Genomic DNA, 15,377 nt, shown 5'->3' with positions numbered 1-15,377 from the left:
CGGTTGCAAGAGAAACCGTTACAGTGTGGTGGGTAGCTGGGATTAAATTGGCTGTAGATATCCACATCAGAACTACTTGGCTGGCTGGCTGGCTGGCTGGGCTAAAGGATTCTGAAGACTGGAGTACATAGACAGGGCCCCGCCGCGTATTATTATTTTCAGGTCTCCAAAATATGAAATATACGCTACGCACCAGCAGGATGCGCCATGATGATCATTGCTTTATACAATATAGCAATAGTGTTTCAGGAACGAGTCAATCATTCAATGGGCTTCACAATGCTTGTAGTTGGTCAGTCTATACAATTGCTGCATGCAGCTTGCGCCTCCGGCGGAGCTCTCCACCTTTAGGCGTCTGCTAGATACAAAGTATACAATAAAGATTTTATAGGGGGTTTCTTTTTCTTTCTCAGTTGTCAGGGCCGGAAGGCAACAGGGGCGAACAGCGCACTACAATATCTGCCGTCACAGTAGTTTGCGCTCTCCCTGTGGTAGTTATTAAAAAAAAAAGGCCTTCCCCCGAGCGCTGGATTTTGCCGAGATTCTGTCCTAGATACTCCGCACCGTAGAACTCGCGGAGACGCTGCCGCGTCTGAGAGCAACGCTAACACATTCGTGGATGTAACTAAACAAGGCCACACGTGTTGTCCAATAATGAGGCTGGTGTGGCTGGCGCTTGACTAATACGACAGCTAGCTTTGGACTCCGTGCGGAGTTGTTCAATGCAATTTCTTAAGATAAGCATCCTACCCTATATATACATGATTGTAGTATGGAGTGAATTCTGGAGGCTTTGCTCAAATCAATGTATAATGTACTATATAGATACTTTCTAGGGGAACTTACCAAAGCTTCATAAAACAAACTTCTAATAGAAGTCACATTTCCGTTTAAAAAAAGTACGTGGGCTTACTATATATATGTATGCCTAGCAGCTGCGTAATAACATGTATCAAATCGCAACATCGAGGAACTGAGACAGATTTCTTATTATAGCCAGTGGTCAGACAAAAATAGTTTTTCAAATAAAAAAAAACAAAAACCTCAACCGAGGTATTAATAGGGTCAGACCGTATTCTGAAGGAGTCGAATGTTATTGATAGCACATGCGTTTGTTTTTTATAACTGTGTTCTTAGGATATTCCCATTAGGCATCAAGAAAGTTTTTGAGGCGATTTTTGAAAAGAACATTAAAGGCTATATAGATATGGCCTATTGAATGACGTTGAAATAAGTTCATGAAACCCACCGTAGATATCGTAAGCTTAGGAACGCGTCTCAGCGGAACCCCAGAAAACACAACGCCAAAATACATCCTTCACAGCTTACCAGCTCAACATCCACAACTTTCAGCAAATAAACCCTAAAATCATCTACAATGTCCGCCTTCGCGCCCGAGAGTTCGGATAACGATTACTCGTACGCCGAGGTCGACCCCGCGGAAACATCCACCCCTCCAATTCCCCAATCAATGAGCGACGCAGACGCCTCTCACGGCCGGGGCCACTCGAATAATCCCCTCTTGGGATCAGATAACCCCCTCGTTTCAGATTTGGAGCAAGAAGTGCTGGAAGAATACGCTCGATTGCTGCGGAATGTCAACCAGGTACGTGGGAGAAGACCTTGTTGGTCTTGATCTTATCTTTTTGGGACAATCTCTTCAAGGAACAGTGTTCAAATAATGTACCATGGGGAATTATATGAGCTGTTAACAGTGTTCGTATTGGTTGTGCTCGTTACTGATTAATGACTCGTGCACAGCTCTCCGATAAACTCGCTGACCTCGCCGGTGACCCCGCCTCCATGCCACTCGATGGTCTCCGTCTCCTTGAGCGCAAGACTGCGACTGTATGCACCCTGCTCAAGGCCAGTGTGTATAGCATTGTCTTGCAGCAGCAGATCTGGAACGAAAATGAAGAGCAACAGCAACAACATCAGAACGAGGAGCGGCGTTTCCAAGACCATGAATATCAGCATGGCGGAGGATATGAGGGAGACGTGACGTTTCAATAAGGCAAGAAAGCATCAAAATCGTCTGTTATGTTCAATGTTGGATGGTTCTTTGTTTTTGTTTTGTTTTTTGTTTACTCGCGTATTATACCCGGAAATTTTCGTTTTGGCGCGAATCAGATAGTGTTTATGCAAAAGAACCTTGTTGATATATGATTTTCCAAATATGCTATGAATAGCCCATAATACTGGAGAATTGATGACCCTTCATGTTTAACAACCAACTTATACAAGTACATGCAAAAGACACAAGAAGAAATATAGGAAAAGAGAAGCATTATATACACGCTGGGACGAAGCAGCAAGTTGGGGCTATGGGAGGCCCTAAATCTTACCTGCGTAGTACACCTTGCGCACATCGACAATCTTTCTGCCGAGTGCGTGAGCAACCTGCTCTGGGTTACGCTGGCTCATGAACGCCTCGTAGGCGGCCTTGACTGTGTTCATTTGGTTCCTTGAGCGACCGACTCGGGCGGACAGATCGTGAATGCCGGCAGCGCGGCACATCTCGTAGATAAGGTATTGGACACGGAGTCCGAAACCTATTATTATTAGCAAAAAAGTAACATACCGGGAGGGAATGAAACTAAACATACCTGGTGGACGGTGCATCAGCTGCAACTCTGTGGCTCCCACCTTACCCTTGACATCGCCGAAGATGGTTCGGTTCTCGTAGCGGGGGATAGGCTGCATGTTTCTGATCGCACGGTATTGCGATTGGATCTTTGCGTCAGAAGCTTCATCGGACTTGGCCTCACCAATACCTAGCAGACCATTTCCATTACCCGCAATGGAAAGACGGTAGGCACGGCGGACCTTTCCTAGTCGGGTCTGGTTGGTGACACTGTGTTGAACAAGGGTCTTGGTGCGGAGGCCCTTGACCTGGCTCTCCGTGTAGCCCGTAGCCAGAAGCAAGCTCTTGAGGGCATCTGTCATTTCCTCAGCCTCCGCTGACCGCTCCTTCTCGCCCTTCTCAGCGGCTGTCTTCCGCTCTTCGACACGGGGCTCATCGATGGTCTCTCCGGGTCCGAAGAGATCCGGAACAAGTGCGCTGTGTGGGGCCAGCTCGCTTTCCTCCTTGCCGAGGGTGACGCGCAGGCTGTCCGCGAACCGAACGAAGTCTGCACCTGTGGCATTATCAGGCATCTCGGCGAAGAACTTTCCGAAGTCATTAACGAAATCGTCCTCGCTCTTCAGCTTGAAATTGTAATCCGAGTTCGACTCCGGGGCGCGCTGGTGTCGATCAATACCGGGCTCAATCACCGAAAAGTCGTCAATGTATTTGAATGCCATGGGATCACTGCGTTCGCTCATCTGCTCTGCCAGATCCTTAGGGTCGATAGCAGCTTCGCCGGCTTCGATGGCGGCCATCTGTGCCTCCGAGTACTCCTTGGCGAGTTCAGCCTTCTGCTCTTCCGTGTAAGGCTTGCATTCCTCCACCCGAGGAGCCTTGATGTTGGGGAACTTGGGTTTCCGGTTTGAGAGAGAGGCGGGAGTAGGATGGAATTGGCGTCGAGGCACTCGCGTGCTTGGGGTGGCAGCACGGGTGAAGCTGCATAAAAGGCATCGTGCTGGCCGTGTGATGTTCATAATGGCGGTGTAATGGGCTCCCCAGCCAAGGTAGGCCGGTTGAGAGCTTTAAAAATAAAGAAACACGCGAAATGCGGAGACAATTGGAGGACGCAAAGGCAAAAGAGGCCAGTCGGAGGTGAAGCGTCGGGATGAATTCTTTCTTGCGGGCGGTCAGTCTGCAACCAATCAGCGACGCGTTAGATGGGTTTCTAATAAATTTCCCATTTGATGATTTTCGTTTCCAGAAATTATTTCGTTGTCGCTTTCCAACTTATATGTTTGCAATACGGTCATCTGTTTGGCGCTTGACCCCTTCTTTGTCTTCCTGGATTTTACCAGTTCTTCAATTGCGACCAGCCTCCAAATTCTATCACCAACGCTGTTCAACGAATGCGCCAGTCCCCGCAATAATGCAAAACGGTCCCAAGAAACACTTTGACGGCAAGCGCAAGAAGGCGAGAGTTGACAAGAATAACAAGAGCAGTGGACATGACGAGGTCCTGCTTTGCGATATCAACAACCTTATCAAACGCAACGAAACCGAGCAGGATGAAATCAACGGTGACAGCACGCCTCTGTCCCTTCCCGAGAAGTTCACCGAGATTGATGTGAAGATTGTTGAGCTTTCCTCAACAGGCGACGGTCTAGCGCTCGCCGAAAATGGCAAATATGTCTATGTTGTTCCGTTCACAGTCCCTGGAGACACCGTGCGGGTCAAATTGGTCAAGCATTTCGAGTCATTGTCATACAGTTTGACTGATTTTGTCAAAGTGATTGAACCGGGTCCTCAGAGAAACGATGCGCTGATTGGGTGCAAATACTTCGGCGAGTGTTCTGGGTGTCAGCTTCAGATGATGTCCTACGAGGATCAGCTTGCTCACAAACGGCGCATCGTGGAGAAAGCCTATGCCAATTTCTCTGGGTTGATCCCTGAGCTTGTTCCTACCGTCGGAGAAACCTTTGCTTCGCCAATGCAATATGGATATCGCACAAAACTCACACCGCATTTCGCAAATGGTGGCTGCGGCAAAGGCTCCAAGCAAGACGGCGACGAACCGAAGGTCCCCCCGATTGGATTCACATACAAGAACCGACGACTGGATATGGACATTGAAGATTGTCCCCTGGGGACAGATATTGTGCGTCGCGGACTCACCAGTGAGAGGAAACGAGTTGCGGAGAACATCCGTTCTTACAAGCGAGGTGCCACTCTCCTGATGCGGGAGTCTACCGCACGAATCCCCAAAGATGCTGCGCCTACCCCCGAAGGAGAGGCTCCCACTGTCGGCGGGATTGCCGCCACTCCCAACGCAGATACCGGCGATGTGATCCGCATTGAGCGCGAAAATTATATCGAAGAAAAGCGCTGCATCACAGACAACAACGCCACGTCCTTCGAGTACGTTGATGATTATATCTTTAGCAACAAAGCAGGTGCTTTCTTCCAAAACAACAACTCCATTTTGTCCGGCTTCACAGAGTACATCCGCTCGCAAGCCATCCCCGCAGGCAACGATCAGGACGCAAAGCCAATCAAATACCTTCTGGATGCGTATTCCGGCTCGGGCCTGTTCACAATTACCCTCTCCCCATTGTTTAAGTCCAGTCTCGGTGTCGATATTGGAGGTGATTCCATTGTTTCGGCACGCGAGAACGCACGTGCAAACAATCTCCCCAACACAGGCTTCGCCGCTGCCGATGCCGCCACTCTCTTCAAGGATGTCCCATACCCATCAGATCAGACATTGCTGGTTATTGACCCACCTCGCAAGGGTTGTTCAGAAGACTTCCTGCGCCAGATGCTTGATTTCAAGCCACGTCGTGTTGTCTATGTCAGCTGTAACGTCCATACCCAGGCTCGCGACGTTGCTGTCATGGTGCAGGGTGATGAGAAGCAGAATGTCCGCTATGAGATTGAGAGTGTCCGTGGCTTTGATTTCTTCCCTCAGACCGGTCATGTAGAGGGTGTCGCTATTTTGAACCGCACCTCTTTCCCTCAAACCGAGACTGTTTGAGTGATGGGATGTCTGAAAAGTAATAGTATTGAGCCTTTGGGGGCTATATATTTGTCTGATATTGCATAATTCGTGGCGTTTTGGGAGGGAAGTCCAAAAAAGCATGATGGCGATTGTGGATATGTACGCTGTTTAATACATTTTCATTTTCTATTTTGTTTAATGATCTTCAGGCTATAGACTTAATTTGCTCTGTGTTGTAAATATGCTCTGAGTCTAGATCGGAGAGAGACAAAGGAAAATACCGTGCGATTCAGGGTAAGATGAAACATGCTCGGGTGGAATACACCGATTCTCGATGGTTATAACAACAGAGTTACAAATCTGAATGACTTTGTATAAAAAAGGTACATAAAGAGATATTGGATCCAATGCAACTGGTCAGTCCCCAGTGGTAAGTTACCACTTCCATGTCCTGACATGCGACTACATAGGCTTGATGCCACTTTGAATGAGGCCAAGTGACAAACATCGGCTAGTTGTCGTATTACTTCCAAAAAAAAAAGAAGAAGAAAAAAACTAGAATTGCGCTACACAGCAACATGTATCAACCCCCGATTTTTCCGAGACTTTCAGGCGCAGCATTTCGATTTGGAGGGTTGGGGATCATTTGTTGCCTGCGAAGCAGAAAGACGGCAGAAACATGAAGCAGCAATGGGAACATCTGCAGACGCTAAAGCTAGTTCTTTCTGGATGCCAATGATCTTTGCCTCTGCAATCTTGCCGGTCTTGGTCAAGCATTCATGGAGACCATGAAGTCCCCAAATATTATTCAATCTTGCTTTGCGCCTGGGTAAGTTGTCGCTCAGTCCAAGGTCCTCTCGGTATACTAGCTCTGCTTCCTCGACATGGCCTTGTTCTAAAAGTAAGGCGCCCAGCGCATGCCGAGTTGGCTGCATCCAAGGCGGGGGGTCTGAATAAGGGAGATTATCTTCCAGAGCAACGGCCTCTCGCAAGCTGCGAAATGCAACCTCGAAATTTCCCTCTCTGTAATGGATCTCGCCTTGTAGCATAGCCGATGCAACATTCAATACATCGACCTCCAGAGCCGGCTGGCTACTAAGACGGGTTCTCGGCACGAGGGCTCTGATCTCTTCAAACTTGGTTTGTTCGAGCTTTGCTTCATCAACTCGACCAAGTACCGCAAGTGCAATACCTCGGCCATAATAGATCATACTTGTTGTAGAACAGTACAACTGCTTGTTCTCTGGTATCGGGAGATTTTGTAGAATTTCCTCCCAGCGACCAAATCGGACTAGGACATGAACAATCGCACCGAGAAAGCTCTCTGCCCAATCTGCTATTGGCGGGCTCGAAATAGAAAGCACCTCGGTGGTAAGTACTCCAGGGAGACGATGTGCCGCAGAGAGCGCGTCCTGGGAGCGGCCAGAAATCAAGGCACTATACAGTTTCACATAGATGTTATGCGCCCGGTATAACTTGTAGAGATGGGTTCCTTCTGTGCGAGCAAAGAACTTATCATCGGCAAGCATAGCTTGGTGATTCGAGTCCACGGCTCTACGATAATCGCCACAGGCGATATCGATGTGAGTCGGCATATGAAGCATATGGGATGCCTCGGGCATTAAAGAGCGTAGCCGATCGGCTGCTGGCAAGGCGGTTTCTGGATATGGAGACATTTCCATTAAATGGATATAGAGATGGCATAACGCGGGATGTTCTGCGCCCCCTGGAAGTGTCATCGCCCTCTCTATTATCTCACGAGCCAGTACCGTATGATGGCCAGTAGGCTTTCCCGTATCGAGGTTCCATAGACCACGTGGAGTGAGACACATCAAGGCTTCTGCGGTCAGAGCGGAAATATCCAAATCATCCGGAAACTTTTCATACACCGCACGCATAGCCTCCCCATAGCTTCGATCCAGCGAGCCAAGATCTTCAGGTATCACTTGGGATTGTGGAAACCGAGCTTTCAGCGCCTCGATTAGAGCAAATTCTACTGGGGCTTCTTGGGTAGTGCATGCTTGGGCTTTTTGAAGAAGGAGCGGGGCTTCGGTGGTTGTGTTAAGTAAGTCTGATCGATCAAATCGAATCCAGGCTTTGTTGTAGTTTGGTCCTATGGCATAGGAAAGACCCCAATATGCCATAGCACAAGTTTCGTCATGTGCAATAGCGTTCCTGAAGCAACGGGCTGCTTCTCCATGATTGAAACCCTGGGCCCAACGGTATCCGCGATCAAACCAAACCTGGCATTCTGGAGAGTTTGTCTTCACGGGCAATCGATATGAGCCGAGATCAAAGTATGGATCTTCCGACATGTTGATTTTGTTGGTAAGTACGACTGTGGACATTCGAGAGCCCCAAGGTGGGGTCGTTTTCTGGGAAGTGCGGAGAATAGCTGGTGCAACTTGAATTTCTAAATATAAACTGGTGAATACGGAGTAGTAGTATATGGAAATCTTTGCCCCTTTTGGTATTTTGTACATTAGGTACATCGGCGAGTAAAGGACAGATTCGGTGAAATTCAGAATATGCAGGTAACCTAGTTGACTTGATTGTCTGTACTTTGTACCGGGAACAGGCAGGTGGCATCTTGTGAGAATACACCTTTACGACATGTGAGACAGTGATTGTCGGCGTGCACCTTGCACTTATGGTCATTATCATCTACTTCATACGGCTCATGCTCCACAAATTTCCACTGAAGGCGGTTATTGTTAGCACATTTCTCCCTCTCGGTCATTTGAGGTCGGACTCTTTTTTAGGTCTATTACGGTGGGCATTTTTGTCTTATATGGCTCTTCTTCGCAGTATACTCTCGGTCATTCGAGGGTGTAAGTTTCCCTTTAATCCTAGGTTGGGTATTTACTCACCTGGGAACTGTGAGCCAGAGCTTTATTAAGAGCGTAGTCTAGTTGCTTCCCGTGGAATGCTGTCAATCTTTATACGATGTGGAATAACTATGTATTTGGGTCACGGTTGGTCGAAGCCAGCCGGGCATGTATGTGTTCCATATTGATCGTGAGAGAATACCTTTTGTTGAAGTAGTAAATGAGATATGAATTGCCGCTGACGGTAGTTGTTGTTATCCTCGACATGGAGATATATATATGGTGCTCATTGAATGTTGTAGCTTTCATGGCACGAAATCCTCTTTACCTAACCTTATTTTCATTCTAATATATTTTATAATACTATATCTAAGCCCGGAAGCTCGATAATTCCCGTTTTATTTTATCATGTGGCCCCTAGAGCCTAGGACGGAATATGCATTCAAGCGGAGCGGCATTAAGCTCATGTAGAGCGTTTGCTTTTATTTCGCTATCAATCTTGCTAAGCGACCAACACTGGAAGTGTATTGGTCACTTAGCACAATTAGCTAGTCCAAGCTAGATAGGAATAAACCATCTTTACCATCTCCTAACTTGTATTAGGCGCCAAGCTTGGGTAAAAAGAAAATAGAGAGCACCACCGGACGGAGAAAGAAAAGAGATAAAACAAACTATGAACAAAAGGCTGAGCTACATCGATTGACAAGTATCTAATGATAAGGTTCACACATTTTCTATCTACGAGCTTCCCGGGCCACCAAGCAGCGCGAACCGCCGCACAATGCTGGGGCCTATCTCGTCATACTCCGCCTTAGTGTGGCAGTAGCTCCGGAACTCAGGCGTCTGGCCCAGCAGACTACCTCCGAACCAGGGACCGTGGCGCTGACGCTTGTGGGTGACAACAGCGACATCGAGACCACCGCTCCGTGCGCCACCGCTACGAGCCTCGGAGGCACGGATTCGTGCATCCACCAAGTGACGAATGTCACGCTGTAGACGACGGCCAAAGTCCTTGTACAGAGTAGAACCACCAGAGAGCACAATGTTCTTATAGAGACCTCTCCGGACATCGATGGGGGAGGACTGGATGACGCCGTCAACAACATTGGGGAGCGGGGTGAGGAAGTCGGAGGAATAGATTTCGGGGTTGAAGAAGATCTCCGGGGCGAGGAAACGTTCGTATCCAATGTCGATGTTTATACTCCGCCCGTTCGGCGCAGTGACGGTGTGCTTCAGGAAGCGATCTGGTTCGCGGTCGTAACGTGCGAACTCCTTGACAATATCGGGGCTGACGTAGCAGTACTCCTCCTTCACTTTCTCTGCTGTCTTCAAGCTGCTGTCGGGTTCTCCACGGTCACGCAGCAAGCTCTGCACGAAATATGTGATGTCTCGGCCGGCAATCGGGATGCTCTTGATAGAGGACCCGATGACGTAGCCTTCGGCGACGGGGATAACGTGAGTAACACCTTCACCCGAGTCGATGACCGTTCCGGTCAGGGAGCGGTCTGTCACCTTGGAGGATGTCCACGAAGCAGCAAGGGCAAGAACTGCTTGCACAGCAATGTAAAGACCGGCGCAGTTGAACGACTCGAACATGATTTCAGCGGTGTTCTCGCGGTTCTCGGGAGGGTTCAGAGGCTATAATCCATAAACGTCAGGTCTCATCCTGTTAAACACAGCTCACTGCCAGCATGCACAGTCGACTTACAGGTTCGGTGAGTAGGAAGTAGTGGTCCTCGGGCTCCACACGCAGATATTTGAAGATCGAGTTCGACCAGAATCGTTCCATGTGGTCCCAGTTCTCAATCTGTCCGTGTCGGATCGGGTAGTTGACGCCATATCCTGGGCCATTGCCTGCAGCCAGCGCTTCATCGCCAATAAAGAAATCCAGGTCTTCCGTGCCACGCTTCGCAGACAGGTTGGAGCTACCACTGCCAGTGCCTAAGAACGAGGGCTTGTTTGCGACTGGGGGCCGGCCCCCAGAGCTTCCAGCACTTCCAGCAGCTCTGGTTGCAATTGCGGTCGGAAACACAAATGAGGGGGAGTCGTTACCGGCGAAACCTGGAATAGTAGAGGTAGCATGTCAGCCTAATCTGTAATCGCAAGCTCCCTAAACACTACAGATAGCACATACCAAGCTTGGAATAGCCAGTTCCGCTAGGGAGGAGTATAGAGTCAGCACCCGATATTAATTTGATGCTTGCAGCTGTGAACTTACTTGTCCATGACAACGGCTGGGGTTTGGGACGCCATGGCGGGTGGTTGTGTCTGGGCACGATCACGATGCGGTGAGGAGTTGAAAGAAGCGTACGCGATGTATAGAACAAGGTAATGACGAGAGAATCGGCTGAATCTCAATTGGTAGCCGAAATCGCCCTAACTTCAAGAGACCAAGAGGACAGGCAGACAAGGCGGGGGGAGATGCAGTGCCCGGAGGTCCGATTACCTAAGGGGTCACACGTCAACATCATGTGCCGGGAAGTATCAAGCCGGCTGGTATCAAGATCCTTAGGTTTCTACATAAGAAAGCGAGCGACCACTGAAGGTATGCCGCTTAGCTGATGCATATTTCACTGCCTAATTTCAACTGAAAAGTGAAACTTGACCAAAATGGCAAGAACGACCAGTGCTATGAGAGCTCCCATAAATTTACAATCTTTTTTGACTGTCCACTCGCACATCCTCAATCCCTAAGACGCTTCTCATTCTTCCTCATTCTTCTTTTATTCTTCCAACAGTATCATTTCTGGTGGGTGGGGCATGTATAGTGCTGCCCTTCGTTCTCTGTATTCATCTCTCACCTCAGCACGGATGGTCTTGCCGTAGGCTCTTGTCTCCTCTCGCTTCACTTTCCGTGCCCAAATCTGCCATCGCTTTAGAGCATTGGTTTCCAGTGGTCCTTTAGCTCAAAAATCCAGGCGTTCCATCGTTCAGTTTGAAGTGCAGAGCCCACAAAGAGCTACCGCATTGCAATCAACAATCGGCGAGCCCATCACCGACGCGTCCAAGATTTGCCAGTTCACGCGTTGTATCCATATCTTCCCTTTAACCTGATCCCGTGGCAAATTGCAAGTTTTCGACGTACCTGATTCGATAGATCATCTTTGATATTCGGACCCAATCGGCGACAATTTTCTTATATCGGTATCTGAGACGTGATACCTCGATCAATCGTGCACAATCCTGTGGTAGATCCCGAAACCGCACTTGTCTCATCACTCTTACCATGTCGCAAACGACCGGGAACGAGGGCGTTTGTGCCATCTTCATTCATGCCGGAGCGGGCTTCCACAGCCACGAGAATGAGCACAAGCATTTGAAGGCCTGTGAAGTGTTAGTCTTAGTATTTCATGTCTTTGATGGTTACGCAGTCTAACAGGTGAATTGAACTAGCGCTGCGCTCAAGGCCATGGCATTCTTGAAGGGTGGTGGCACCGCCGTTGATGCCGTTGAAGCAGCTCTGATGGTGCTTGAAGATAATCCGATTACAAATGCAGGGTTTGGGAGCAACTTAAACGCAAAAGGTGTGGTCGAAGGCGATGCCTCGATTGTCGATCATCACGGCTTAAGTGGAGCGGTTGGAGCTGTGCCCAGTAAGTTTGGTGTGTCTCTGTCTCGGAAAGTCTTGTCTAACATATGTGTCTGCTAGACATTAGGAATCCAATCATGCTTGCTCGGAAGATTTATGACAAGTCAAATGTGCAGATGGGCATGTCAAGAGTGCCCCCGAACTTCTTGGTTGGAGAAGGTGCCAAGGACTTTGCATGGGAGCATGGCATAGTGATTATGCCGGAGGAAGCCTTGATATCGCCCGTCGCTCTGGAACGCTATCAGGTATGGGCTTCAGAAGTCAATGATTATGAACATGAGACCCGCGGCGAAGAGATGGATCCCTGGGTTCGCCGGCCCATAACTCCCCTCGACATTCGCATTGAACGTCTCGAGCATGGTTCTGAAGCTGGAGCTCATCCTGCCTGCAATGTAGCGGACGAGGAAATAAGAACTCTGCCCGATCCAAGCCTTTTTGCCGATGTGAAGGGGCGCCCGGTAGCATCACTGGAGAATCAAACTCAGAAAAAGGCCAAGCTCACGAAGTCACATCTACCCGTGCAGCCTGTCTCATCTCTGACCTCCTTTCGAGATGGTAGCCCCGATGCTGCCGAAATCGAACAAGATGGGGAGGACTCGATCACAGACACTGTTGGCGCGATTGCCATTGACAAGTATGGAAATATTGCAGCAGGATCTTCTTCGGGGGGCATTGGCATGAAGCACCGAGGTCGAATCGGACCTGCGGCCCTAATTGGCATTGGCACCCATGTTATTCCACAAGACCCGACTGATCCAGATGGAACCACATGCGCAGTCGTTACATCTGGGACTGGAGAGCTCATCGCCTCAACACTAGCGGCAAGTACATGCGCGCAAAGGATGTATTACAGTCAGAAGATGGGCGACAACGGTGTTTTTACCCAGGTCATGGAGGAAGAAGCTCTCACAGGATGGATGAAAAGGGAGTTTAATGGTATGTTCTCTGCTTTTCACTGCTGAAGCTTCCCGAACACTAATATTTGTTTGCTTTTGTCTGTTAGAACACACTGCTGTGAGTAACAGCATTCTCTTTGGAGCCCTCGGCGTGCTCATTGTGAAGAAAAATAATTCTGGTATTGAACTCTACTTTGCTCACAATACCGACTCTTTCGTGAGTTTTTCATTAGTCGCTATGAAGGATTCGTTGCTAAATATATCTCACAGGCCATTGCATCTATGTCCAGTAATGCAAAAAGACCATCTTGTCTAATGTCGCGAGGCTCGCGTGGAACCATTGCCCAGGGAGGTTGCCGAATCAAGTTTCCAAGTCATTGTAAGTTTGGTCATCAAGTTGAAGATACTTGAAGTTATGAGTGCTGACACGGATGGTTTAATCAGAATTGCATTGCACCCTGGATGATAGCCACAACTATGTTGCAGCGAAGCCTTTTTTGCTCCACCGACGTCTGGTCTTTCGATACTCATCAGTGGTTGAGATGGGTTTCACCCATAACCATTTGTATCTACTTCTGTTGTCCCCTCGCCTTTGCGTTTTCTGCGCTGGTATGCCCAATTTCCCGCTGCTTTTCCCAGCCTTGCGGCACATATGTCGCACCTGCATGGTGACAAGATGACAAGACGAGCGATTGCCTCAATGGCCCTTGCATGCTTTCCCTGGACAGTCTTCTCTTTCAAGACCGGGCACCAATGATGTGATCGGAGTATGTTTCAGAAAGCCCCGGCATTCCTCCCTGTGCGTACCTATTCGTTTCACACTAGTAAATGAGAGCTGTCCCAAATTATTTCCTTGTAAACTAGCTATATGTAGTGTTGCTCATAGCATCAAGTCAATGTGTGTTCCAGGAGTAATGCCAACCCGGTCTTGATAAAGTCAGGTCCCATCATATGGTTATTTTGCCCTAACGATATCACCTTCCGCGGAACAAATATCAAGGACCCGGTGTGGGTGTCGACATGGGTGTCCCCGTTCCGGATGCACCATTAACACGCTTCTTCTTCTTCTTTCTCCTTGGCAATAAAGCAGGTTTAGCATTGTCTCCGGTATCTAGATGTGTGCCACAAGTCATGCAGTCATTACCAGGGGGTGGCTCGCAGAAGATACTGAGACAAATGGAGCACACAAAGCCAACATCAACAACCCGGCGATGGCAAAAGCAAGCAGCCCGGAAATCAACATCCACCCGCGTTGGAAGAACCAAATGCCGGCGCGAGCGCTGATCCGGCAAAAACGCCATCATCAGATACTGTAGCAGGCCCCGCGGCTCAGCAAGAGCCATATAAACACCTTTGGTAGCATCAGACGCCTGTTGCAGGAAGACCGCATCGCCACTGAGCTTGCACACATCAATAGGGATGCTCAAGCGCTGGCAGGCAAAGATGCTGTTCATGACAGGGATATACTGGTGGGCCGCATCGGTAGATCCGCTCACGGAAATGACCAAGATGCGGCTCTGCAGCCGCTCGTCCTCATTCGAGGCTGAGTATCGGTTCGTGGCTGTGCTACCATTCCCGCCGTTACCATCAGCCGCTGCGTCTTCGGCGTTGGCGCCACCGTGCTCCTCCGCCCAGGCAAGCGTGCGTCGATTGATGTGGCTCAGGGCGAGGGTTAGCGCACCCGCCAGCATCGTGGACATGTTGCCGCGCAGATCATCACCGGTCGTTGAGTCCATTAGTTCTTTGAGGTTGCGGGTGACTTGTTCTTCGACGATGCGGAAGGGACGGTATTTGTTTGTTTCCGGGGGTTGGGTGTCGCTTGCGCCATTCATTGCGACGTCGCCGTCAGGATCGGCGGAGCGTTTTCGGGGGGCATTGTGGGATGGGTAGAGCCATGCTGCTTTTTGGCTGTGTGATGCAACGACCGCGACTTCGTTGGCGTAGTTGCAGGCTAGGTGGGCATTGATGAAGACTAGGATGTTGGCGATTGCTTTGGAGAGCGGGAGGGAGTCTTCGAGGAGGGCCCAGGCGTGTGGGTTCGTGTCGATGACTATGGTGAGCAGAGATGGGGAGAGGTCTAAATGGTGATCTGGTTAGCTAGCGGTTCGTCTTTTGCAGAGGGTAGAAAATGCGCACCTGTAGCTCCCAACTCATAATGCTCCGAAGCATCCACGATATTCATTGTGCTGAGATGGTCGGATCAGTAGAGGCTGGTGTTCATTCTTGTGAGTTCGGGATCTCTCGGACTGATGCCAGGCCAGTCAGACTGGAATCCCGAAGGTTCTGCATATAAAGCCAGGATTAATTTTGAAGTCCAAGCTCTAGTTAGCAGCGGCACGCCAGCTGAGGATCTTGAAGCGATAAGCCAGTCACGGGGTGATAACGAAGCTATGGATAGCTCCAGGGCTGCCAGGTGTTTCCTATATCTATCTGTTTCTAACTCCGTACATAACTCTCCAACCTATGTCCGGACTCGAATTTCATATTTTATTCTTTACATACT

General features: G+C 49.2%; 8 protein-coding genes across 8 annotated transcripts; 3 read left to right on the top strand and 5 right to left on the bottom strand.

Moving 5' to 3' along the window:
- Positions 1-1,378: 1,378 nt before the first annotated feature.
- Positions 1,379-2,013, top strand: N7479_010672 (DASH complex subunit DAD3 family protein; the record flags this gene model as incomplete). The annotated part of the gene is made up of 2 exons (XM_057258363.1): positions 1,379-1,606; positions 1,762-2,013. 2 exons carry the CDS (start codon positions 1,379-1,381, stop codon positions 2,011-2,013), a joined length of 480 nt encoding a protein of 159 aa, XP_057105821.1.
- A 321-nt stretch (positions 2,014-2,334) lies between these two features.
- N7479_010671 (mitochondrial 37S ribosomal protein uS5m) lies at positions 2,335-3,600 on the bottom strand (the record flags this gene model as incomplete). Its single annotated transcript, XM_057258362.1, has 2 exons — positions 2,335-2,552; positions 2,607-3,600. The coding sequence occupies 2 exons, from the start codon at positions 3,598-3,600 to the stop codon at positions 2,335-2,337; spliced, it is 1,212 nt and encodes a 403-aa protein (XP_057105820.1).
- A 392-nt stretch (positions 3,601-3,992) lies between these two features.
- Positions 3,993-5,597, top strand: N7479_010670 (tRNA (uracil(54)-C(5))-methyltransferase; the record flags this gene model as incomplete). Its single annotated transcript, XM_057258361.1, has 1 exon — positions 3,993-5,597. One exon carries the CDS (start codon positions 3,993-3,995, stop codon positions 5,595-5,597), a length of 1,605 nt encoding a protein of 534 aa, XP_057105819.1.
- Positions 5,598-6,169: 572 nt separating this feature from the next.
- N7479_010669 (tetratricopeptide repeat protein) lies at positions 6,170-7,876 on the bottom strand (the record flags this gene model as incomplete). The annotated part of the gene is made up of 1 exon (XM_057258360.1): positions 6,170-7,876. The coding sequence occupies one exon, from the start codon at positions 7,874-7,876 to the stop codon at positions 6,170-6,172; it is 1,707 nt and encodes a 568-aa protein (XP_057105818.1).
- A 1,251-nt stretch (positions 7,877-9,127) lies between these two features.
- On the bottom strand, positions 9,128-10,642 carry N7479_010668 (actin-related protein 3; the record flags this gene model as incomplete). The annotated part of the gene is made up of 4 exons (XM_057258359.1): positions 9,128-10,027; positions 10,098-10,450; positions 10,524-10,546; positions 10,608-10,642. 4 exons carry the CDS (start codon positions 10,640-10,642, stop codon positions 9,128-9,130), a joined length of 1,311 nt encoding a protein of 436 aa, XP_057105817.1.
- Positions 10,643-10,743: 101 nt separating this feature from the next.
- Positions 10,744-11,253, bottom strand: N7479_010667 (uncharacterized protein; the record flags this gene model as incomplete). Its single annotated transcript, XM_057258358.1, has 2 exons — positions 10,744-10,905; positions 11,191-11,253. Coding segments are annotated over 2 exons (225 nt in total), but the record flags the coding sequence as incomplete, so codon positions are not given.
- Positions 11,254-11,615: 362 nt separating this feature from the next.
- Positions 11,616-13,252, top strand: N7479_010666 (threonine aspartase 1; the record flags this gene model as incomplete). The annotated part of the gene is made up of 5 exons (XM_057258357.1): positions 11,616-11,722; positions 11,783-11,982; positions 12,039-12,914; positions 12,982-13,091; positions 13,145-13,252. Coding segments are annotated over 5 exons (1,401 nt in total), but the record flags the coding sequence as incomplete, so codon positions are not given.
- A 617-nt stretch (positions 13,253-13,869) lies between these two features.
- On the bottom strand, positions 13,870-15,056 carry N7479_010665 (TFIIH/NER complex subunit TFB4; the record flags this gene model as incomplete). The annotated part of the gene is made up of 2 exons (XM_057258356.1): positions 13,870-14,951; positions 15,011-15,056. The coding sequence occupies 2 exons, from the start codon at positions 15,054-15,056 to the stop codon at positions 13,870-13,872; spliced, it is 1,128 nt and encodes a 375-aa protein (XP_057105814.1).
- Positions 15,057-15,377: the final 321 nt, after the last annotated feature.

The sequence above is a fragment of the Penicillium vulpinum genome (assembly GCF_028829585.1).
Source record: "Penicillium vulpinum strain IBT 29486 chromosome Unknown utg000004l_segment0_segment0, whole genome shotgun sequence".
Taxonomy (NCBI): Eukaryota; Fungi; Ascomycota; class Eurotiomycetes; order Eurotiales; family Aspergillaceae; genus Penicillium; species Penicillium vulpinum.
This window is presented reverse-complemented; position numbering and strand designations above follow the sequence as displayed.